Below are 26,224 nucleotides of genomic sequence, written 5' to 3' on the forward strand. Positions count from 1 at the left end.
ATTATTATTATTATTATTATTATTATTATTATTACGTAACTCCTTTTTAAAGATATTATATCAGTCATTGATAAAAAAGCTAATTAGACTAATGATCGATAAATTCAAGAGATCAAATTCCTCTAAAAAAAGAGATAAAGTCAATAGATCAAATATTCACTTCATTTAACCCAAAAAGTTAGTAACAGAGAATCGGTCCAAAACTAATAATAAACCATGTTGGTCAATTATTCTATTTTTTTTTAATCAAGCAAAAAATATTTTGTGAAAAAGAAATTCTAATTTCAAGTTGTGTATAAAAAAATATTATTTAACATGTTAAGTTGTTCTCGATCGTGCTTTAATGGTACGTTTACCCTGTATCATCTGCATGATTGGACTTGCATCGGATCGAGCATCTTATACAAAACAATGAAAGCATATGCCGTAATTATTTTATATTAATTTAATTTTTTTTACTTAAGGCTTAATAGTAAAAATAGTCTTCCATATTTATTTCAACTCACTAAATTAATCCCCGTATACTTTAATTCACTAACTGAATCTTTGATTTTCATTTTTTTTTGTTTAATATAATTATTTGAGTGCTCAACCAGAACTTGAATGTTGACAAAAAGGTCATGTGTCATAATCCTATTATAATATATGATTGTTAATATTACTTATTAATCGTTAACGTTCAATCGTAAGCCGTAAATTCAAACATTACAAAATGGAAGATTTAAGTAGTAAATTAAATTAGAAGAGGATCAATTTAACGAGTAAAATAAACAAGGAGACTGTTTTTACAGTTAAACCTTTATTTAATTAACGGTGTAACGATAATAACACTTGGAATATCATATACATCTTTGACATGCCGCAATTTTCATCAGACAGCACTAACTTATGTTCTTGGTCATTAGACGTCACGAAATTAAAAGATATGATAAACAATGATGAAAAAAAAACCAGGTTGGAACCGAACTTATCGCATCCATCGATCCAAGTCCTTTTCATTTTAGCGAATAAGAGTACCAAAAATTGTAATAATGCATTCAAATAATATAAACAATCCAAAGAAACAAAAACAAGTGGCTGCATGCATTGGGTCCCACCCTCTGTGTGTGTAGCATGTTATTTCTCTCTCTCTTGGTCAGTGATTTTTTTATCTGTTATATAAGACACTGACAGTGTTCAGCCTTAACGTTACCCTTTTGGTATTCTCTTCCCCAGGAAGTGGAACTATCTTGTGTTGTTCATGTTTAGATACCTGATGAACCTGAGTTTGGTTTTTGGTTTTGTGACTGACACCAATCCGATAATAATACTGATTCTTTCTGAATATCCTTCTTTGGGTGACAAGTATCAGATTTTGTGACAGTTGAGGTGAGGTGAGGATTGGTTTTCACTTTTCAGCTTGTGCAATTCTTGAATTTGCAATTCTGGTTTTCAATTTTTGAATTTGAGATTATTATGATTTATGAGTTGAACATTTTCCTAATCTTATTTGATTTTGAATCATTGTTTTGAGTTTGGCTGAAAAGCAATATAGAACAAAACTTAGGTGAGGTATCATAATTAGGTACTTTTGGCTGTGTTTCTCCAATGAGAATTCGAGTTTCACCTTGGTAATGCAAACCTTAACTATATGGATTACCTAGTCCAATTTTGATTTGAGAACAACATTAAAAGCACTTATGGAACTGCATCTAAGTTTTGTCCTTGAAGGCTTTTGGTGATGCTAGTTATATTCTTCTTATGTCTGTAGTCGGTTTAAATAAGCTTTGCTTCAGTTTGTTAAGGCTAGGGCAGAGTAGCCTTGTAGATTATATGTTGATTCTACAAATTGGGTTTGCCATTTTTTTTTTCCTTCAAAGATGGGAATGGTTGGTGATGGAATCAATCATTGAAATATTCAATTTTGCTTGCTTTTCCAGATTTTATGTTAGTTTGGATCCTTGGTTCGAGTAGGCATGAATTACTTAAGAGTTTAGTAGTTAACATTCAACTTTTGTGTGTGTTTTGGTAACTACACAATTGCACATTTTGTTACTTGTGTTTTCTTTTTTCAAGGGTAGAGAAACTGCAGAAGTATTGAACTGAGCACTAAATGGCTTCAACTGGGTTTGATGAAGACGGTGATAACAGAGGCGGTATGTGGGTTTTGGAACAGAAGATTGACCAGCCAATGGATGAAGAAGCTGAAAGGCTCAAAAATACGTACAGAGAAAAAGTATGATGCAAATCCCCTTAACATGCTTTCTCTTGATGAATTCAGTTTTGTTTATTTAGGAGACTGCAATTTATCAATATCATATTCAATTAAAAAGAAATTGTGATTAATGTAGATATCATCATATTTGTATATTGAATAACAGGGCATTCAGTGCTCAATAAATGCTTAGAATTATGAGTGCGGAATCTACAACCCTTTTTTCTCGTCAACTATTTTCCAGCACTTGATATCTGAACCTTTTAACATCAGTCCAGGACCAGGTCTCCAAAACGTTTGAGCTTAGATAGAAGCAAGTGAAATTGTGAATGGTTTTATATCTTTAACAAAAGTCCTTTAATGAGAACCATTTGAGCTTGGGAGTATGGACAATTCACAAGCCTCCTCTACCTTGAGCTGGAATTCAGCTTAATCATAAAGAAGTAGGTTGACAAAAATCAAACTCCTAACCGCTTTGTTATATAGGCTTTGGTACCATAAGATTTTAGGATAGCTGGTCCTTGATATGGTAGTACCTGTACTAAATACCTAAAGATCTTAAGGAAACAACAATCTTAAAATTACAACATACCTGTATCATAGCCAATTCCCATATATTTGCTTTAGGCTTTAGAGCTATTGAGTGAGAAAATATGTATATATAAAACCATTCCTGGGCTTCCATCTAAGCTGAAGCTTTTAGGGAGTGAGTTGGTCCTTGACATGGTATTGAAGCTTATGCAATTTGGTGGTGGAGCCGCAGTGGGGCAGCAAGGATTAGACTTCTGACCACTTGGTGACAAAGGCTCTCAAGCCAAGTTAAGAACCAACTCTCCTTTAAATTCAAGCTTTTAGGTGCACTTGAATGGTTTTATATTTTTAACAAAAGTTGTACTTTATTTGCACAAGTCCGACCTTTCACTCTAAATTACATTCTGGAGCATGGATTTGCAACCGTCAATCTCATTTTAAATTTAATACTTACAAGAAATTCAAGTATATATCTAAATGCTGAGTAGACTAAGAAATCCACACTTTTACATGTCAGTTAAGTGATTATTAGTTAAACTTTCAACCAGGATTTTTTCATTCTCTAATTCTCTTATACAGTTTCGAAAGATACTATGCTAGCTATTGAATTAGATATATAATTCCTTGTTGTTGGTTTGATTTTTTCAGAAACTTTCTACATTGTTGCTTCTGCGGCTTGCATATCAGAGTCTTGGAGTAGTTTATGGAGATTTGGGAACTTCCCCCTTATACGTTTTCTATAATACATTTCCTCAACAAATTGACAATCAGGAGGATGTGATTGGAGCTCTTTCTTTGATTATATACTCTCTTACTCTGGTGCCACTGCTCAAATATGTTCTTATTGTATTAAGAGCAAATGACAATGGTCAAGGTATTTGCTTGACTTTGGTAATTAATATATTTATGGTTGGACTAAGGAAATCCTAAGTGATGATGTAGTATAACTTAAAGGTGTGATAATCAGCTCCCTTCTCTATCTGAATGACATTTTCTACCAATAACATTCCTAAAAAATGCATCTGTACAGAAAAGATTTTCATCTTGTATGATAATGCCTGACAGATCCAAATCTGAAAAGGGATGGATATCTTAATAGCCAAAAATCTTCCCTTCCTTTATGCCTTTCCTGGATTAGTTACAGAATGTTATTCACAATTACAATATCTTGTTGGTATATCACTATCAGGTACTAGTTTAGTCTAGAGTGGATCATATCTAAGGTTTTATGAGAAAGCTCACTTTTCAATTAAAAATCTAAGTGAATTCCTTTAATAGCTCACATATGGCATAATAGACAGATGCATCCGTTGACACTTTTGTTTTACTAAACTTAGATCTATGGAGCAGGTGGAACATTGGCTCTTTATTCCTTGCTCTGTCGACATGCAAACATCAGAACCATTCCCAATCAGCATCATACTGATGAAGAGCTAACAACATATAGTCGGTCTACCATCCGTGAGAAGTCATTTGCTGCGAAAACCAAGAGATGGTTAGAGGAAACATCTTATATGAAAAATATCATTCTTATGCTCGCCCTTGTTGGTACCTGCATGGTGATTGGAGATGGTATTCTTACCCCAGCTATATCTGGTATGGCTTCTGTCTGAAGCTGATCTTCTCATTTCTACTTATTTGTTAAGTTTCTGTAAATGCAAACTACTGAACTTGCTGTTTACCCAAATACTATATCTGTCAACCGATTTAAATGCTTCTGTATTTTATATGTCAAAATGTGCAAATTTACCAAACTGTGCTTGGAAATTGTAAAATCATTTTATGAGGTGAGAAAAAGGGGCAGCAATTAGAATATAATCTGAAACTGGTAGTATTTTGAATGGCCTTATATATATAGATTACTTGGTCCAAAATGACTTAGCAAGAGATGTATTTAAATGAAGCTTGGGAATGGCCTAAATACAAGATCTTAGTACATTATTTGTAAAGCTTGTTTTCTTTCTTCCCCTTTAAGAATGGATGATTTAGAAATTAATTTCATGTAGTTCATCTCCTTATTAGCTTCATGTATGTTGTATTGCATAAGGCTCCAGATAAATGAATCAGCTTCAATTAACATTTTTCTTTTTTTGCTTTAGTATCATCTTAAATACATTTCCAGTGAATTCAATATATTCATTACAAGATCTTCTGTTGTAGTTTTGTCTGCTGTTGGTGGCATCAAGGTGAATCATGCTGATTTGAGTAACGGTATGGCCCTACACCTGTAATGTAACATTACATTTTTCTTCTATTTGTACCATTATGTGTGTCAAGTATTATATTTTCAACTTCATCTATTTTATGTTCTTAGTCTTGAAAAGTTTTTTTTCCCCTCTTTTTTTTTTTTTCCTGTTACAGGAGTAGTTGTGCTGGTTGCTGTTGTAATATTAGTAGGGTTATTCAGCGTGCAACATTATGGTACAGATAGAGTTGGTTGGCTCTTTGCTCCAATTGTCCTACTTTGGTTTCTACTAATTGGAGGTATAGGCATATTCAACATCTGTAAATATGGAAGCAGTGTTCTAAAAGCTTTTTCACCACTGTATATATACCGCTATCTACAACGAGAAGGCAAAGATGGTTGGCTTTCCCTTGGTGGCATTTTGCTCAGCATAACAGGTATCTTCCACTTTTATAACTGTTGAATTCCACCTTTTCAGAAATGTTAATTTAAGTGAAGTGAATACATGTTTTGAACTTTGGTACTGATTTGTGAATTGTGATGATTTATTTCAGGGACAGAGGCTCTTTTTGCTGACCTTGCACACTTTCCAGTCTCTTCTGTACAGATTGCATTTACTCTGCTAGTGTTTCCTTGCCTTCTTTTAGCCTACTCTGGACAGGCTGCTTACCTTATGCATAACTTGGACCATTCAAAAGATGCGTTTTATCGTTCTATTCCAGGTTTGTTATATTTGTCACACTCTATATTGGAATTTCCACTTGTAATACACCTGTGCTGTTTAGAATATGATCAACAACCATATATTGATACTAGAGTGCTATCAACACTCTTTTTAACACACATTCCACTATTGGTTGTAACTTGTAATTTATTGAAAGCTATAAAATTTGGAAAAAATCATTAAATGAGAAGTTGAATCCATTAAAATTTAAGATTTCTAATAAATTTTAGCAGTAAATAGTGTATTAGAGAGTATATTGCTAGTATTTTTCTTTCTACATTCTTGTGATAAACTTCTTGGTGGAAGTTTTCACTTTTATTTCTCTTTTAGCTATTTTATGTTGACTAATGTTAGAGATGTTGTAAAAATATGAAACTCCTTCAAGTTTGTGGTGAAATTATGGTTTTAGATTATTTTTTCTTTGTTGTTAAGGGTTTATAGATTGAGGACTTTGGACAATAGTAAAGGACCTCATTTGTATTACTTGTGGTATGATACTCAAGTGTTTTGGGGAGAAGGTTAGATGTCATTACCAGATGGGGCATGATACCTGGCTGGCGGACTCAATGATTTGGAGACCTAGTGAGGGGGACCATTTAGGAAAAAAGTTGAAGAGTACATAAACTTAGGGCCCATTTGTTATAGAGTTTGGCTGATTTTTTGTTGTTGTTGAAATTATTAATTTTAAATTGATTGAGACGTGTGTCTTAATCTTAACCACACATTTTAAATTGAAACACATTGATTTGTCTAATTTGCCAAATTAGCACTGAACCTCAGCTGATTGGATGTGTGCCAAGGAGAATAAAAAATTTATGTGGTATTTACCAAGAATGTCGAGTGTGTGGATCAAGTTTGTTTTATCTTATAAGTGGTTTCAAACTTCAAACTAGTATTGTTAAAACTACATTGGCCAATATATATATATATATATATATATATATATATATATATATATATATATATATATATATATATATATATATAAAGTCCAAATCAAATACTATTTCATAATACTTAGGTTAATTTAAATTTTAATAAAATATTACAATGTTCATTAACAATAATAATAAGCTTACATTTAGAATAAAATGGAAAATGAAAAATTAATATAATATAAAATTATAAGAAAATAAGATATAAATACTTGTAATTTAATATAAATGACTAAATTATAGGTTTTATATAATAAAATAATTTATATATATGTGTAATCTTATTGAGTAATGAGTATGTGCTTTTGTTCGTCTTAATGTTTTAGATTATATTTTAAAAAATATTTTTTTTAAAAAATGATTTGAATTGGTATTCTACATTGGTTTTGTACCAATTTTTTTGTTTTTTTTTAATCAATTTTGGATCGATTTGATCCTTTCTTGACCAGTTTTGAAATAGTTCGATTTTTAAATGCAGTTTTTACCAAAGACACGGACAAGATTTGTGACTTAGGGGGAGGGGGGTGCTAGTTGCCTCTTCTAAATTTCCATTGGCTATTTTTTTTTTAAAAGTTTAAGCTTAAGGGATAATTTTGTGCTTAGATCTAATTAACTGTATAACGAGAAACGTTAGTAACACCCTGCCTAATATACATTTTCGAAGACACTCTTTATTATAAGCTGAAATTTATTAAAAAATATAAAATTTTCAAGTTTCACTTCTTAATTGACAAGTCTATGATTCTGTACTTTTTAGTAAAACCAATAAAAGTAAATAGTGGATTAGAAAGAATATACGAGAGAGAGAGAGTGTTGCTGACACTCGTGATGGTATCGTTACAAAATTTAAACTTAAGCACAAGTTAAATGAATTTGTGCATTATACTCTTGCATCAGGGAATGTCTTAGAAATCTTATAAAAGTATAAATAAACCATTCACATACCTTCATCTAATTGTTTAAACTTTTAGCATATTTGGTTCCCACAATTTGTGATAATTTTCTATTTGTTGTCATTTTTATTTTTCTTAAATGTTAAGTGTGAGGGAGAATGTGGAAACTAACAATATTTTTCTTATCTTGATTATCCTTAACTCTGCAGACAAAATATACTGGCCAGTATTTGTTGTTGCAACATTAGCAGCTATAGTTGCAAGCCAGGCCACAATATCCGCAACCTTTTCAATTATTAAGCAAGCCAATGCTCATGGCTGTTTCCCGAGAATAAAAGTTGTACATACATCAAAGAAGTTCCTTGGCCAGATATATATTCCAGATATCAATTGGATCCTTATGATTCTATGCATTGCTGTTACTGCTGGGTTTAAAAATCAAAGTCAGATTGGAAATGCATATGGTAAGTTATTCTTCCCTTGTTAAATGTTGTGAGGCTTACTTTTTCATGTTTCTTTTATATGAAAAAGAAATTTACTAGAAAGGATATAGAAATTACAACTTCTAGGAGAGGTGTATGAATATGAAATCATTAGAAAGAGCAAAATATGGTAAAATGTGTTTTAGGTTCCTTAAATTTTGGTCAAAATTGGTTAGTTCCTACATTTTTATAATGGTGATTTTGGTCCTTGTATTTTCTTAAATGTGGTGAATTTGGTCTCTTCTTAGGTAAAAAATGAAACATAGGATTAGGGACGAAATCCATCATATATATTTTAGAAACATGAGGACTGAAGCCACTATTTTTAAAATGTCGGCACTAAAGCCAATTATGATCAAATCTAGAGAGACTAAACACATTTAACCCAATCAAAAGGCAATTATAATTGCTTACTTTTTTTTTTGTTTTTTTTACATCAAAGTGTATAAGAAGTACTACATATGCTGATTAGGAAACTATAATTGTGCTTGCTGTTTACTACTGTTCCTCTTATTTGCAATGTTATTACAAATTTTCCTTTAAGGTGTGCACACAATTATACAAGTGCCATTGTAATAACAGGTACTGCAGTTGTGCTAGTCATGCTGGTTACAACATTGCTTATGATTTTGATCATGATACTTGTGTGGCGCTGCCATTGGATTCTGGTGGTGGTGTTCACCGGCTTATCGTTGATTGTGGAATGCACATACTTCTCTGCTGTTCTCTTCAAAGTTGATCAAGGTGGATGGGCTCCCCTAGCAATTGCTGGAGCATTTCTTCTGATCATGTATGTCTGGCATTATGGCTCAGTGAAACGCTACGAGTTTGAGATGCATAGTAAGGTCTCAATGGCATGGATTCTCGGGCTTGGACCGAGTTTAGGACTTGTTCGTGTCCCGGGAATAGGGTTAGTATACACAGAGCTTGCAAGTGGAGTACCCCACATCTTTTCACATTTCATCACAAACCTACCAGCCATCCATTCTGTTGTTGTTTTTGTATGTGTGAAGTATCTCCCTGTCTACACTGTCCCAGAAGACGAAAGATTCCTTGTAAAGAGAATTGGACCCAAGAACTTCCACATGTTTCGTTGCGTGGCGCGATATGGATACAAAGATCTGCACAAGAAAGATGAGGATTTTGAGAAAAAGCTTTTCCACAACCTCTTTGTGTTTGTCAAGCTAGAGTCCATGATGGAAGGGTGCTCAGATTCAGATGACTACAGCTTATATGATGAGCAGACTGAGAGGTCAACACAAGGCCTATTGAACAATAACACAAACACAGCTGCATTGAATATGGATCCAACAGTTTCATCAGTGGATTCAATTGTATCAGTCTCATCTCCATTGCACATTAATGCTACTATTCAATCCTCTGGTCATGTTAGCAGCCACACCGAGGTCGATGAAGTTGAGTTCTTAAACAACTGCAGGGATGCTGGGGTGGTTCACATTCTAGGAAACACAGTTGTCAGGGCAAGGAGGGATTCAAGATTCCACAAGAAAATAGCTGTTGATTATATATATGCATTTCTCAGGAAGATATGCAGGGAAAATAGTGTGATCTTCAATGTTCCTCATGAGAGTCTATTAAATGTTGGTCAGGTTTTCTATGTATAGCCTCTACTCCTCTTCTCTTGGTAATTCTTGCGTGAACATTGAGTTTATAGGCACATTCAATCAAAAGCATGTTAAAATAGTTAATAATAATAAAATATGTATTGAAATCTATATGTTAATATTGTTTTAATATTATTCAAAAGCTTTTGATTGATTGAGTTTATAAACATCTTGATCACACTAATTGTTCCACTTGAGCCCAAGATAAGTAAGATTTATCATTTGTGACAGTCATTTTGTGTACAGTTGAGCTTAGTGTAGCATATGAACAACTCCTTATGGTGTGCAGTGTGTACTATCCAAAGGGAATGTCTTCAGAAGAATGACTTTGGGTAATTTCTGTTGAATCCTGAAATTCATTATTCATTTGATGTTCCAAATGCATCACTATGTTGTTCAACTCTTCTAAGTTCTAACACTAGCTAGGTCGTTCCACTTAATGCTGCACTGATGACCATTTTTTTCAGTGTGATATGTATGCTGTCTACGTCCTTGAGGTGGAATACATTAATATTTGCATTAAAAAAACTCAAAAGGATTCAACTATTGTAAAATAAGGGATTTACTTTAGGAGATAAAAATCGAGTTATAGATAGTTATTGACTTCAATCAATGGTTGAGACGAGGGTTGATTTATATATTTTATGAATCTGAGCTGAAATAATAGAAAGTCTCTTTATGTATACTTATTTTAAAATATAAATAAATATTGTATAAAAAATAAGCAATAATTTTATTAAAAATAATAAATTTTATTACATTAAGTGAATAACATACTTTATCACTTTTAAGCAATTTTAATAAAGTATATCATTAAAATATTCCTACTTAAATAAGAGATATGGTATTGATAAACATTTAGAAGGGAAAAGAAGATTAACAACACTGTTTTTTGAAAAAAAAATATAAATTTTGGACATTTGTTGCTATGAACTAAATTGACTATTTTTTTTTTGACAAATAAACCAAAGGGATGTAAGACTTTACGAGTGAGAATAATTTATTTAGTATAAGAACTTGTGTTTGATTTTTACTTTGTAAAATTTTTTTGGATCAAGGACAATCACATATTGCAAATAAATTAGTCTATGATCCAGTAGGTTGGAGATATCTATAATCTCTTACCTGGATAATAAAAAAATAAGAATGAATGTAGTGAGTTTTTTGTCCTCATGAACTATTTTGATTTTTAATTAATCCTTAAAATTTTCTTTTTTTAGTCCATGTTGAATTTCACATGATTAATTCTACTCTTTTTTAAAAATAATTATTTATTTTTAGTCTCTCATTTATTTGTTATTGTTTAAAATTAGCTTTTAAGAGGGTCTAAAATAGGAAAAAAGGGCAAACATTCAACCTCATAATAGGGTTAAAATGGCCAAACCTCTCTACGTCCTATAACTAAAAATAAATAAAAAAGACTAAAAATCTAAATCTAAAATAGTTGAAGAACCAAAAATTTATTTAACGGTAGCTTTTTGTTTTCGATAAGTCTCTTCCTTGTAGGCCTTTTGTTCAAAAAAAAAAAAAATGGACACTAAAATATAAAAACTAAAATAAAATATCGTTTTTTATATAAAAACAAAAAACATATATAATATCACAAATATAAAAACTCGATTGATGTAAACTACAACGCTCTGCGACAAAATAAACCAAAAGGATGGATTGATAATGCCATGTCTGCGGACAACAAAGTGATGATAACCAATTATCCAATGTGCAAGAAATAGAGAGAAGATAAGGTCAAAAGCAAAGACTTTCAGTGGGATTGAATTAAATAATAATTAATACACGAACGACATGATGTGTTGATTATTTTGAATTGACTTTGCAAGTTTAAGGGGAGAGAGAGAGAGAGAGAGAGAGAGGTATATCTGGTCTTCTTTTTCAATTCGAATTTGTATAAAATTTAGGAAGAAAAAAGAGGTGGAAATTTCTTTCCTTTTAATTAATTCCTGAAAACTCTTCTTTATTTAATTAGGCTTAATTTATATTTATTTTTAATTTTTATTAGTTATGCTAGTGAAAATGCAAAATAAGATTCTCAAAATACTTTTCATGTGAGGCAAAAGAAATAGACTCTTAAAGAACTTCAGAAATTGTTACATTTTACTTATTATTTGTTAAATTTAGAAAAAAGGATTCATAATTAAGAATATTTTATAAAAAATAATTAATGTAAGAAATATTCTGAATTGATTATTATAAAAAGAATTATTATTTTTCAGTATATAAAGTATGATTTTTTTGTCTGAAAGTGTATCATATTTATTTTATTCATGATCATCATTTATTATTAAAATGTTTGATTACACCGATCCAAAGCCTCTCGTATTTCTCTCCCTCTTTTAACCTATCACGTCCTTTCTCTGTTGCTTTCCCCAGGTAAACCCTAATCATTCCTCCATTTGATGTTTTTTTCCCCTTTTAGTTCAGCTGATCATGATAGATCTTGTTATTTCATGGTGTTCAATCCATGGTGTGTCTACGTTATATTGGGTTTTTTGTGCTGTTAATTAAAAAGTTTTCACTTCGCTCGAAAGGGTTCCAAAATCCAAATCATATAGTATAAGGGCTATCTAGCTACTTGCTTCATGCCAATTTTTTTTGCCAATTAACACGAATATTCTGAGAACTACATACACAATCCATTTAATTAACCATGTGTTGAACATGTAACACATGCATGTAATATGTATTAAAAGTTATTTAATATTTAGGTTCTTTATTTAAGATATGAGGTTGAATCCTTAATTTAAACATGAAGTGGGATCTGGAGATATCATTTTACCAAAAATGGAACCCATCCGATGAAAAAAGAATTACACCTATTGATTATACAAAAAAAAATGTATGTACTATGTAGGTTTCAAACGCCTTCACGGGTTCAATACTTCAACTCTTCTTCAATTCTCAATAAGGTCATGCATGTTGCTAGCTAGAGCTTCATCAACCAGCCATGATGCACCCAAAGTTGACCAATTTTTGTGAGGCAAATTAAGGGAAAAAGCCACACCCCACATCTATTCTAATAGTGTGTTTTTGACCAATTTGGCATGATCTCGACGTTCTAATTCATATGGTACGTGTTGGCAAAATTGACGGGGTCGGAAGAGAAAACAATCTTTAGCTTTGGCTTCGTAGGGATTTCGTGGAGAGAATGGAGAACGGTGTTAAGTACTGTTGTGGTGGTTATGGTTGACACGAAGAAAAGGATTTGAATATGAGGTAGCTGAAAGAGAAATGGACAAAACAGGTAGCACTATAATTCAACTAGCACTAGTAGTTCTATGTTGCATTGGAAAATGGAAATTTTCACCAGTTGGACGAATTTTACCATTCATAAACCGATCAAATTTAGATAAAATCATTATCTATTATTTCTCTCTTAGCTAAATTACTTATGTGCTCCTTAACATCACTCTAGGTAATAATTTGGCCCTTTATTTATTAAAAGTTATAAAATAATTTCTTAAATGATATTTTTTATATTATATTTATCCTTTTCGAAATACTAATCATTTTTTATTTTGATTTTTGTTTATTGATTCAATAGGTAAAACTTGTCCATTAGATTTATTTACATGAAAATGATGAAATTAAACTAATATTCAAATAAAAAAGGATATAAACATGATAAAAATCATAGAGAAAAATAAAGGTCAAATAATTTCCTAATTGATTTTGGATACAAGTTGTATTATAACACTTTTTTATTCTAAGACACATACACTTATGATATTTTTTAAACATATTCACAGCGAAATTTAATTAAAAGAATGTATCGAATTTTTAAAAAATACTTATTTCATGGTAAGAATATTATATGTCAAATATTTATAAACTTAAAGAAAGAAAATCAATAAAAAAAAAGCATAATTCTATGCAAAACAAATCTTGGTGTTCTAAAGTCTATACAAATCATATTAAATAAAATATGGTGAAAAACTACTCATTAGTTTAATCCTTAGATTAATGAATAAAAATTGTGTCCCAATGTTACATTGTTTCACAATATCCATAATTCTAAAATTAATACTAATATAAAGTGGAGACCTAAACTTCTCATGTAGCTTCATCATCATAAACCTTACCGAGACTTGCCTGCAAGGATGACATTCAGGCAAAACACAAACAAGTCAAATAGACGGGAAGTGAGACACATCTCACAATAAATTAAATAATTAAGGAAGTCATTAAGACATAAGATACATTTATAAACAATTATGTTTCGCAACACAAGCATGCCTCATCCAAATCAAACATTTCATACACAAAGTCACACATGAAATGTGATGCACATTGGACTCATAGACTCGTATGCATGTGTTACCATTTTGGAAAACACTGTGAGTGTAGTCTGAGAGTCCATCTAGTTGGCGAATTGCCACATAATGGGTAACTTGACACTATCACTCTCACTGAGATGACACTGTCGATGATGCATTAGGGTGTTCCAACCTTGCAAGAATATTACAACGCATGTGATCAACATGAACTTAAAGGAGATTTCAAACCATTGCACCCTAAGGTCAGAGTCATAGGTCAACTCATTCATGACCTCTTCGGTTATGTTCATAAACATCATTCACTTCAAAACAGATGTGCACAACATGATGCATGGTTAATAGACAATATGCATATGGTTTATTTTCAAATTCCCTTGAATATTCCTATCCCGTAGGGATTGGGTTCTCCTAACATTTTTCACAACAAATACACATCATAACATATTACTTTCACATATACCCGTGGACATCATGCATTTAGTCACAATATCAATCACATTCACTCATTTTCACAATAATATCATCACATCACTTTATTCATTAAATCATAAGTATAAATGTCATGCATCGTACTATCACTAATTATGATATCAATATTACACAATCATTTTTTTTCCTACGTTACTATGACCTTCATAGATATAATAACCATGTCTAGAGTTGTACTATTCCTACTAAGTCGATTCTTATCTCTTTAGAAAGATAAGACAATTATCTACAACTTCTATGTTGTCCTAAAAATCTCTTTCAATATTTTAGAAACCTAAAATTAGGAAATATACAAACTGACTACATAATTCTGACAACTTAATCTTTACTTACTAAAAATGCAATATCTAGAGTTATATAAATCTTTTTTTTGAGTGAAATCAAATATCTTAGCTAGACAACATCCAAGGCTACAACTCTTATGAGGAACACAGTCTAATTCTATCGTTTATGTACACGTTTTGGTATTTTAAGTTAACATTTTCTATCAAAAATCATCATGTGTCCAACATCAACTATCAATTGATTTCAAGAATATCAAAATGACAAAACATTAAAAAAATGCAACATTCAAATTCACCCAAATCATAACAAAACAAAGTTTTTTTAGGGTATTCACAACCCGTCCAAGAAAATAAACTTGTTATAATCATAAGCCTAAGATCATACAATCTACTCGTGGCTCATTACCACTCATACAACAAAAGAAAAAGAGACAATCCATTGCCCCTAACCTTAAATGAAACAATTCCTCAACAAGAAAAAGGAAGACAATCTCCTAACCACTCCCAAGAATGCATTGGCCCAATGACGTCGTCCACCACAATCTCCACAACAACTCTTATTATGGAAAAAACTTGGTTGTGATTTAAAACATAATCTCAAGACATCTAAATTCCCCGAGTTTGAAAACTCAAAGGAAAATATAAAAATATTGATTATGAGGCTTATTGTTGCATATACGACTTATTGGTGTCCTTTATATATAGGGGAAAATAGGGGTTCATGAGGTTATTTTGCCCAACATGGGACTTAAAGTGTTTTTCATGATCATATGACCTACTGGGGAGTTGATTTTCTCTAAGATAGAAATTTATTTTGGTTTCTAAGGTTTATGAATGAATTGTAACTTTTTTTAGCAAGCTTTCCAACAATGCAAACAACACCTTAAACAGACAACTATAACTCAAGATATGACGTGATCTTTCTAGTGTTGTCATCATAAAACAAACACTAGACTTAGACAACTTTTCAAGCATTTTAACTATGAAGTTAATCTAATACTCTCTTAACACCAAATATAATATAATAAAGACAAATACAATCATCACAACAACAATAATAATATACACAAAATACACATGTGTATAGAAATAAACACTATCACAACACAAGTACATGCTTATGACAAAACCAATAATACACAAATATAACAAATATTTACAGAAAGATAACAAAAGGATTCTAATAAGAGTTCTCCTTATGGTATATTCCTAGTATTCAAAACTTGGGGTGTTATGTAACATCCCATTTTTTTCGTGAATTAAATTAAAAATATTTTCATTTAAAATAAATAGAGTTTTAAAAAAATGATGAGGCTTTTGTAATTAAATAAATAAGAAGAAATAATTTTATTAATTAAAATAATAATTTGAGAGAAAAAAACAGGTGTTTTATTTATTCATTGGGAATAAAATAAAGTTCTTTTTTATAAAATAATAAAAATAAATAAATAGAGTAAATAATAAGTTATAAGTACCCTAGCTATAAATAGAGACACGTTAGGTCAGTTTTCACCCCAACGATGCCTCCTCTTTTTCTCAATTTTATTTTTTCCTCTTCTTCCAAAACCCTCTCTTTTTTCTGCATAACACCAAACTTATCTCAGAAAAACGACGATCTCTAACTCATTCACCGTTGGATCGCCGTGAAATTTAAGAACCATCTTCACAACTCAATTCCGAGCCTTCTAACCGTTGAGAATTATGAAAAGATGTCGAAGCTGATAGAAATACCCTTCGCGTTGTAACTTTTTCTTTCCCGCAGAAACCCAAAATTGTTTTGGTAAAACTATAATCTCAAACTCGTTAACCGTTGGATTGCCATGAAATTTTGATATGTGGTTCGAGATTTAATTCCACACACCTTGACTGTTGGGATTTACAAAAGACTTTCTGTGAACAGAGAAAGATGCATCGCACGTAGGACCATGGAATGGACACTTCAATCCTTTCTCCTTCTCTCTAACGTTTGGGAACCCTAAAAAAACAATCGGAGGAGGAGCTCTAGAGAGCACAAAAAATGTCACAATTGATAACGGAGAACGCTTGAGTGACTACATCAAGGTAAGGGATGAGTTATTCACAATTGGGGATTAGTGAGAACATGTGTAGGGATCATTAGAGTATCAATTGAATGAGTTTTGGGGTGTTTCCATAATTTTTTATTTTATCCTTATAATTATATATGTTTGATGAACCAGTTGATGTCCCAATGAGAAATTACTGTGAAATTGATATATTTTTGTGTTGAGTGTGAACCCTTAAAAAAATTAAACTCTTTTTATTAACGTGAATTATATTCTAAATAATATTATTCAATGACTTATTTTATATAAATTATTATCTTGCTCTAATTTTTTCCACGATGATGATCAACATGTTATGTGTATATATTTATTGTAATACTAAAATAATAAATTAAAGAAAGTTGTAAGGTTAATGTCTAATGGTAATTTCTTTTGATGTAATATTAAATTAATTGTTATAAAAACTCTTTTGATTAAAAATAATGTAGCTTGATTTATTTTATATATATATATATATATATATATATATATATATATATATGTTTTTTGTCATGCAAATATGATTATTGTGTGATGTGTATATGAGTTATGAGGTGTAATAAATTATTATAATGACATTATAATATTATTACGGAGATTGAGTAGTACAAAGTGGAATGTGTAAATTTGCGAGATATATGCAAACATGAGATGATTGATTGTGACATTATGAGATGTTAAATTTTGGGCATGATATTTGGTTGTGAATACGTGTATGTGTTTAACACTTTTGTGACAATAATTATGTTATGAGCGGTGAATTATACAATAATCCGACCAGTGTTGATATTGAGAAAATGTTTATTCCCAGTGTTAAAGAGAAATCGTAGGTTTCCTATTTAAGAACCAATGTTAAATTGTAGCGCAATATGTTGAACGTGTTTAAAACACGAGTGTGAGGTCGTGGGTATTGTATAATTCATGAGGAGTGTCTATAAATTGAATTTGTGATGAATTATGGAATAACATGTTACTTTGAGATTATAATATTGTTATTGAGATTGAGTATAAGTGCAAAGTTGAATATGTGTTAATATGTGATATATATGTAAACATGTGATGGTGGATTGTGACATTATGAGATGTGAAATTGTGAACAAGTTTTAGTTGTGAACAAGTGTGTGGTTAACACTTGATGTGACATTACTTGTGTTGTGAGATGCGAATTATACAATAACCCGACCAGTGTTATGTTGAGAAAAGTGTTGATGCGCAGTGTTAAAGAAAAAATGTAGGTTTCCTATTTAGGAACCAGTGTTAGAAAGTGTAGGTTTCCTATTTAGAAACCAGTGTTAAATTGTAGCGCAATGTGTTAAACGTGTTTAAAACACAAGTGTGAGGTCGTGAGTATTGTATAATTCATGAACAGTGTCTGCATACAAAAAAATTATTTTAGGGGTTGGACCTGAATCAAGAGGGAGAGGCCCTGACGGACTCTTCGAAGTTTGGGCCTTAGAGGTAAATACACCGGTTTGAGTGCTCCTTTAAGCCTGTATCAATTACACATGATTGGAGCATTCTCGTAAAACAACGTGACCCTGACTTATCTCCCTCTGATTTTACTTAGTGAGAGTAACCTAATATACCCATGTTGTGTGTCTTATATATGTACTCCTAAGCGCCCTAGAGTGATTTTTCACTGACATGGTATCACATTGCATATAAGCTTGAGTCTTAGCATAATTATTGCATACGATTGCTAATTGTTTATTATGAAATTGATGTGTTATTATGTCTTGATCGGAGTGTGTAATTCATGTGTAATGTGATTGATGATTGAAAAGTGAATTTTAAATGAAAAGTGGTAGAATTACGTGAGTTATGTTTAAGTAAGTTGTATCTCATTTATATGATATGTATATCTAGTTGTCTTGTTTCTCTATTAGTTAGGAATGTAATAGCTCACTCCCTGTGTGTTGTTTGTATTTAAATTCTGTGATGATCTTGAACTTTGTGTTCGGGAGAGCAGATGACTAGGTGAATTGCTTTTAAGAACCTTGTGTTCAAGGATGTCAGGACACAATGTTCTGATAGGATGTGACATTGTGGTATAGGTTTCTATATTAATTGTATGAAGTCTTAGGCGGCCTTGTTTGAGCCGAGATGACTTTATTATCTATTTAGACAAGTTTGAATATAATGTAAAAGAAAGTGAATGTGAGCCTTTTATCTTGTTGAAATGATTTTATTTAAATGTGTTTTAAAAAAATTTAATTAATTATGATTTCTTTTCCTTTTATTAGTACATATATGTATGGGGTAGAGGGTGTCACATGTTACATGTATGATATTTACCCATTCCACATTTATAAATGAGCAGAAAAAAACTTGTTTAATTTACTTGTGTGCAGTCATATAGGTATAATTTTTTTATCCGCAGTGAATATTATCTGCAAGTATGATTTTTTTGTCATCCTACAAAATAAAGGATGAATTGAGTACTTTCAAACATTTTTATTATTAGACCCAGATCGATCATCAACTTGATCAGGATACTAGGTCACTAAGATAGGATTCAACTCAATAAGTCAATATTTATTTGACTTGCATGACTTGGTATATATTAAAAAATTATTAATAACTCATAAATGAGTGGTGCCATGGTTACAAAACATATTCGAATTTCATATTTTAGAGATGTGTAAATAGCATTAATTTCTGCATGTAGTGGAAATCAACATTATCATAATTTAGATTTCAAATGCTAACGCTAATTCCTATTCAAATACCAAAGTTACAATTCATTCAAAGTTTAAAGTTAATGCAAATCAAAATAGAGCAACAACATAATGAAAAAAAAAACAAAATATAGTCACAAATTATAACAATTCATAACTCATAGTCACAAATTATAACAATTCATAATTTTAGCTTTAAGTGACTTAGTCACAAAAATATAACGCAGATCTAAACAAAGCAACAACATAGTAAAGAGGATGAGAAGCTCAAACCTATATGAGTTGTGGATCCATGGTTTTAAAAAATATAATGCCAATCAAAACAAAGCAGCAATATAATGAAAATCAAATCAAAGCAAAACACTGGTCTCAAAGTTTGAACCTATATGAGTTGTGGTTTCCAGAGACTAAGAAGTGAGGACGCCAAATACTGCTAACGATGCAAGTTGTGCCAACGAGGGAGGTTGCGTCGATGAGGAAGGTTGTGTCAGTGAGGGAGGCAACTGTTGTGAGGAGAGGAGGTTGTGTTAGGGTTTCATGAGGGACACTTGAGTTAAGAGAAAAGAAGGGTTATAGTTCTCAAAGTAGAATGAAACATTGGCTTTGTAATAGAGAAATTTTAATTTTAACTTTGAAGGCCATGAAATGACATCATTTTGACTTTTTTAAATAAAAAATATGCAAATGCAAGACTCGTTGAGTTTGACTGAGTTACACTAGGTCACGTGTGCACCTGTTTCAACATGTGCCTCAGACCAATGGGGCACCTGAGTCTCAAGCCAAAGGGTCGACCCAGGAATAGGGAAAGAGTGGGTGATGGGGAGAAAGTGGGCAACTTGCCCTTTTTTTCACGAACCCACACAACAATTTTGAAGCTAAGAGTGTTGTACTAAACAATATCGTTCGAGTTTAGGGTTTTACACCAAACGATGCGGTCAAAGTGAGGGTGTTCGCCATTTGTGATAACCATACATATGCCACTATTTTAAGATTTGGAAATTTTGTTTTATCAAATTTGTTTCCTATTGGCTTTCAATTTTTCTGTTGAACTTGGTTTCTTGTTATTTTGGTCTTGTAGATTTGGTGTTGTTTGGCTATATGGTTGTGCTACAATGGTAGAGAGGTTGAAGATGAATTGTGATGCCAAAAGTTGTGGTGGCTACAACCAAAATGGTTCAAAGAAGAAGATGACTAACTTCAAAATAAAGATAGTGACGATTTTTAATTATCATTATTTTAAATTAACTTTTTGAAAATTTAAAATTAACAAAACATTAATGTTGTTAACAAGATATGGGAAAAGAATGAAAAGAAAACTTTTGAAAACATAAAAAGAATCAAAAGAAAACTTTTAAATTTTAATGTATCAAAATGAAACAATAATAAAACATAATAAATAAAAAAATGATATTTAAAAAAAACAATAAATGATAGTTTTCTTTTTTGCACAACAAAGAAATATATTATTAATGATGATGAATTTTGTCACAAGAAGTGTCAGACTAACACAAGTAGAAAATACAACACGATTAGAGGTATTCACAAGTATAGATCACTTGCGAATTTAAATTAATCCAAATGAATCCAAACAATTTGAATTAATAATTTTTTATACTTAAGTTAAATCCAACCCAATCTATTTAAATTTATTGAGTTTTAGATTAAATAATAAATTAATTTGGGTTGAATTTTATTTTTTTTCTTATCAGATAGGATGCTCCTAAATTGGATGATAGCTTGATTGATCTGTACAACGTGGCCCCTACAGTATTTTTAGCCTCATAATTTATGCATACAACAAACGCTGTCTCTTTGTCACAGAATTATTATTGGTTGCAGCGTAATTCTTCTGCCGCTATGATTTTCTGCATATTTAATGGTATTGTTTGGTTCACGTTGATGGTAGCATCGGGAACATCACTCTTATTTGCTGTTTTTCGAATATGCATTGCTTGCAATTTTTTCTTAATGTTAGACTTTTTTTTCTTTGTTAGCAGCAGCCAGCAGGAGTACTTGGCTATGGTCAGATACTTAATGCGGACTATGTGTCAATGGTTTTGACTCTTGAGTGTCATTGATACTCAATTTCATAATTAGTTAGCAAGAACCGAATTGAACTTTTATTAAAAAAAGTTATAAATGCATTTTTAATTTTTCTTTATTCTTAATTATAAAATCATTTTTAAAAAAATTATTTATCTATTTTTATAAGATTTTTTTCCAGATGCATTAATAATTTTTCCCCTACATATTTTTATTTAATTATTTTATTTCTAAATATTAATAAGTCACAAGTAAGTCTATTTAATTATTTTCTTTCTAAATATTAATAAGACACAAGTAAGTGGATAAAGAAAAAATGAAAAAATAATTTTAAAATAATAATATAAATAATTAACAAATTTAATGTGATAATTATTTTTCTTAAATGATATAAATTAATTTCAAAAGTATTATTATTAAGAACAAAGAAAATAATATGATTTCCCATAAAAAAAATTGCCTGATAATAATCTTAAATTAATGTCTTTAATATAATTCTTTAATTAGGCTTCATGCCTATATAATAATCTTCCGTTCGTTCACTAATAAAAAAAATAATTCTTCATTCTTATTTATAATTTATAATTATCCAATTTATCAGAATTAAAAATAGTGTGTGATTCATTTTTTTTACAGGATAATTCATTTAGTTGATAATTATAAATTTAACATAATTAAATTTATATATATATTTTTAAACATACTCTTATCATTAATATTTTTTTTAATTTTTTGTCAATATAATTAATTTAGAATATTTTAATATAAAACTAATTAAAGCAAAATGAAAAACATCATAAATTTCGTATTAAAAAAAAACACTAATTCTATTTTAAATTTTATAAATAGGAATAAAAATGGTAATTATATCTTAGGGTTCTTGTCACAGTCCTAGCATATTATTGGCAGACTGACACTAATATCGAAGGTTGTCTCCCTTTTCTACCTCTCTTTAGTTGAAAAAAATTACTTACCAAGACTATATTTCTTAAAAACCAAAATTAATATAATAACTTTTTTTATGAGAAATTAAAACTATTTTTCTTACTTTAATTATAAAAACATCTTATTATGTTCACTTATTTTCCACTACATAAATTTATAATTCATATAAAATAACGAAATTAATAAAAGTTTGTTTTACTTTTTCTTATATAAATACTCAGGTTAAACATATAGTTTAGTTTTTATAATGTCATGAATTCTTAATTTGTTTCCTATAGATAAAAATGTATTATATCAATGCTTATAAGTGTATAACTTATCAACTTGGTTATATATGTAACGAATTGTAATTTGGTCTCTAAATTTGTAACTCATTCTAAATTTAACACTACATATAAGGATTAAATTATGAATAAACGACAAATATAGGTATCAAATAAAAAATGAGTTATATATGTAAAAGTCAAACAAAAATGTGTAACGGATTTAAGGATCAAACATATGATGAGGATGACCAAATTGGAATGCTTATATATATAAAGACTAATTTAATAAATTTTTACATATAAAGATTAAATTGAGAATCAACAGTATGTTTAAGGACTAAATTATATGTTTAAATAAATATTTAAAAACAAAAAAAGTAAACAAGTAATATTTTTTAATCAAAAATAAAATCAAAAGCATTTTTTTAAACCGAACAAATGTGTCATATTTTTTAATAATCCAAAATGTATTTTAAAAAAAAAATTAATAAAGACAATAGTTTAATCTCTGTTCCCTTCTTTTACAAAACTAGTGAGTATAGCCGCCTAAATTGAAAGTTGTAGATGTAATGCATTGCATTTCAACCAACCTCTTTGTCTGAGAATCTTAAATCGCATTTGTTCCCCACCTACTGGTTCTGCTAACCTACCATTGCAAGATTTTGCAGGATCTTCTTTTCTTTTCAGCATTTTAAGTTAGTCGTGTATATATATACATATTTTATGAAAGGTGTCTCAGTTTGATTAAGTTAATAGAATCATTATAGGTATGAAAGTTCTCATTTCAAATATTTAATGGTATTTGATATACAAAATTAAAATTAAAAAAAAATCGCACCAGTTAATTTTTGTGTTTGTAGGAAAAAAATTCATATGCTTTTATAGGGGTAAAAACACACACACACATATATATAAAAGGTAACATTATTGTTAGTATTAATAAAAATATGTCAACTAATTTTTTATTTTTTTTTGTAATTGTAAGTTATACATAAATATTTTTTCGTGTATATATTGCTCCCGATCGTATTACTAAAAAGAAATATTCCTATAGGTAGGCTAATAAAAGACATTAAGATTTATGTTAGGTAACTTTTAACTAACAAATTAAGATTACTTTGTAATCCATCGAGGAAACAAATTCTCAAATTTTTCAAGAGTTTAAATTCTTTGTATTGTTAGTATAAACAAATTTGATTGTCAATCAATAAACAATTAGTAGTATGATTAATATGATTTTTAAAATATTTGTTATAAAAATTAATAAAATTATCATGATAATTTAATTTAAGATTAATTGTATGACAATATAAACAACTTTTTACAATATCAATACATACACCATTTTCTCATTTATAAATATATATGAAGCATCACGATCATATTATTTTACTTATCATTTTCTAAGAGTTATAGTGTATTAATTATTGAAGTTTAACGTGCAAATTACTTGAATCTACATTATTTTATAGATAACTCATCAGTTAAAGATAAGTCATGTCCAGGACAGATGTACATACATTTTTAGGAGGGGCCTTTTATTTTTTTAATATATATGATATTTTGAAATTATGACATTTTTAAAATTTTGATTATAGAAATAATAATATTTAAGAATGATTTATTTTCATTTTTTAATGCATAAATAATTTTTTATAATATCATTGTAAAGATAATGAAATAATTAATTTCTTTTTCTTAGAAAAATATTATATTCTTTTATAGTTTTTATTGTAGAGATATTATATTTTTCTCTCTCTTACACAATTTTTTGACCATCATTTATTTTTATTATAAATATTTTTTATTTATAATTTATTATTATTTTAAAGGATATAAATAATTGCATTTACAATCAAGTAACATTATCAGTCTTCTTTTTTATATTAATTTTATAATCAAAAGCTATTTATTAACATTTGTCAATGGAATACACAAAAATATTTTTGACTTAAACACAACTTTGTTCTTCCTAGCAATTTTACCAAATTCACAATTTTAGTCATCTTATTTTGAAATAGAGATATTTTGTCTCCTATTTTAAAAAATCAATACTATTTTAGTCAAATATTTAATTTTACTTACATTTATTTATTTTATTTCTTACATTTGAATTAATTAAATAATTTATTAATAATACTTAAATGAATATACATATTAGGTCTAGGGTTTAATCGAATCGAAATAAAAGAAATAAAATATATGAAAAATTAAACATTAAATAAAAAATTGTGAATTTATTAAAATAAAAAAACAAATTAAATATCTCAATATTTAAGATGAATGAAAAAAATTGCATTTTGAGTAACATAGGAACATCCAAACTATGTCTTGAGGTTCCTAACACATTTTAGACGTTGAGTGCTCGTAGTACTAGTACTTCACATTAGTGTAAACTTTTCAAAAACAAATTAGATATTATAGAAACAAACCTTAATTATTAGCATGTGTAATAATGAGGTTTTAGTTATGAATTTAATTAGAGAACCTTAATAATATGAAAGGTTTTTGCATTATTATATGTAATTATAGATTATTCAAGACTTTTAATTTACATAATGATTAATTTAAAAATCATATTTATATTTTAATTAATTGACAGTATAAAAGTTTTTATGGTGAATATACAAAAATAAATCCCTTACTTTATAGCATAAAAATTAACTAATTTTGATTTTTTTGACAAATAATTAACTTATTTTGATATGAATATTTTAACAATGAAATTTCTTAATCATGTATAAATAAACCAAATGTGCAATCAGAATAAAAAAGCAAATGTGCATTAATTTTAATGAAATGAAAAGGTTATGAAATTATTTTCGGAAAGAACAATTGAATAATAATACAATTTAGACCAAATCATCACCCGCACCGGATCAATTTAAATTATGTTGACGTCAAATCAGATCATTAACCTGCAGCAAGTCCAATGATCTACAGGAAATTAATTTGAATAAAGTTGCGGCTGACTTAACTACTCCTCCAGCTAACTAATGAATCTAATAAATAATATAGACATTAAGTTTTTATTTTCCCTCTTACTGATGTAAATATTTTCTTTCTAAAATGCCTAATTTCTATTGAAAAATGTAGCTAGTTTTCTCTCAATCATATATATTTTACAATGCAATTTACATCAAATCACTTTTAATAAGATTTTATCTTTTATATTAAAAAATAAAATTTCTTCTCTCAATCAAATTTTTATTTATTTATAAGATTTAAATTTAACATCTTAATTAAAACATAAGAATTTAGTTTCAGTACTCAAACTAATGGCATGCATGTTAATATAAATCATATATGCGGAAATTAAGTTGAAATAAAATGAACATAAAATAAAATAAGATAAAACATATATTACAGTCTCTGTTCTACTATTTGGATATTTATACTATATAGTATGCATAAAAAACTTATTATTTACATTTTAAAATAGAAAAATAAGACCCTAAAAATAATAGAAAGAAATAAAAGAAATGAACACAAAATAGAGTAGTAAATTGTATATATACGGATAAAATAATTTTTTTATATTATTACACAATCATAAACCCATATATTTTTATAATAATTATTTTATAAATCATAT

At 29.3% G+C, this 26,224-nt stretch overlaps 1 protein-coding gene across 4 annotated transcripts; it reads left to right on the forward strand.

Annotated features, from left to right (window-relative positions):
* Positions 1 to 1,169: 1,169 nt before the first annotated feature.
* LOC114367517 (potassium transporter 10-like) lies at positions 1,170 to 9,956 on the forward strand. 4 transcript variants are annotated; one of them, XM_028324714.1, is made up of 9 exons: positions 1,170 to 1,373; positions 2,061 to 2,215; positions 3,374 to 3,599; positions 4,076 to 4,321; positions 4,886 to 4,936; positions 5,087 to 5,347; positions 5,465 to 5,632; positions 7,672 to 7,926; positions 8,527 to 9,569. In XM_028324714.1, the coding sequence occupies exons 2-9, from the start codon at positions 2,093 to 2,095 to the stop codon at positions 9,567 to 9,569; spliced, it is 2,373 nt and encodes a 790-aa protein (XP_028180515.1). In that variant the 5' UTR covers positions 1,170 to 1,373; positions 2,061 to 2,092. The 4 variants fall into 4 exon arrangements, with proteins under 4 accessions (XP_028180515.1, XP_028180516.1, XP_028180517.1 ...); XM_028324715.1 differs by having other exon boundaries at positions 1,170 to 1,368; positions 2,056 to 2,215; XM_028324716.1 differs by having other exon boundaries at positions 1,170 to 1,368.
* Positions 9,957 to 26,224: the final 16,268 nt, after the last annotated feature.

The sequence above is a fragment of the Glycine soja genome, chromosome 9 (assembly GCF_004193775.1).
Source record: "Glycine soja cultivar W05 chromosome 9, ASM419377v2, whole genome shotgun sequence".
NCBI classification, from domain to species: domain Eukaryota; kingdom Viridiplantae; phylum Streptophyta; class Magnoliopsida; order Fabales; family Fabaceae; genus Glycine; species Glycine soja.

Excerpts from the sequence above, each read along its gene's own strand:
- LOC114367517 (XM_028324714.1), top strand. The coding sequence starts at position 2,093 with ATGGCTTCAACTGGGTTTGATGAAGACGGTGATAACAGAGGCGGTATG. Across the intron at positions 4,322-4,885 it reads TCTTACCCCAGCTATATCTG|TTTTGTCTGCTGTTGGTGGC; the intron begins GTATGGCTTCTG and ends CTTCTGTTGTAG. Across the intron at positions 5,633-7,671 it reads GTTTTATCGTTCTATTCCAG|ACAAAATATACTGGCCAGTA; the intron begins GTTTGTTATATT and ends TTAACTCTGCAG.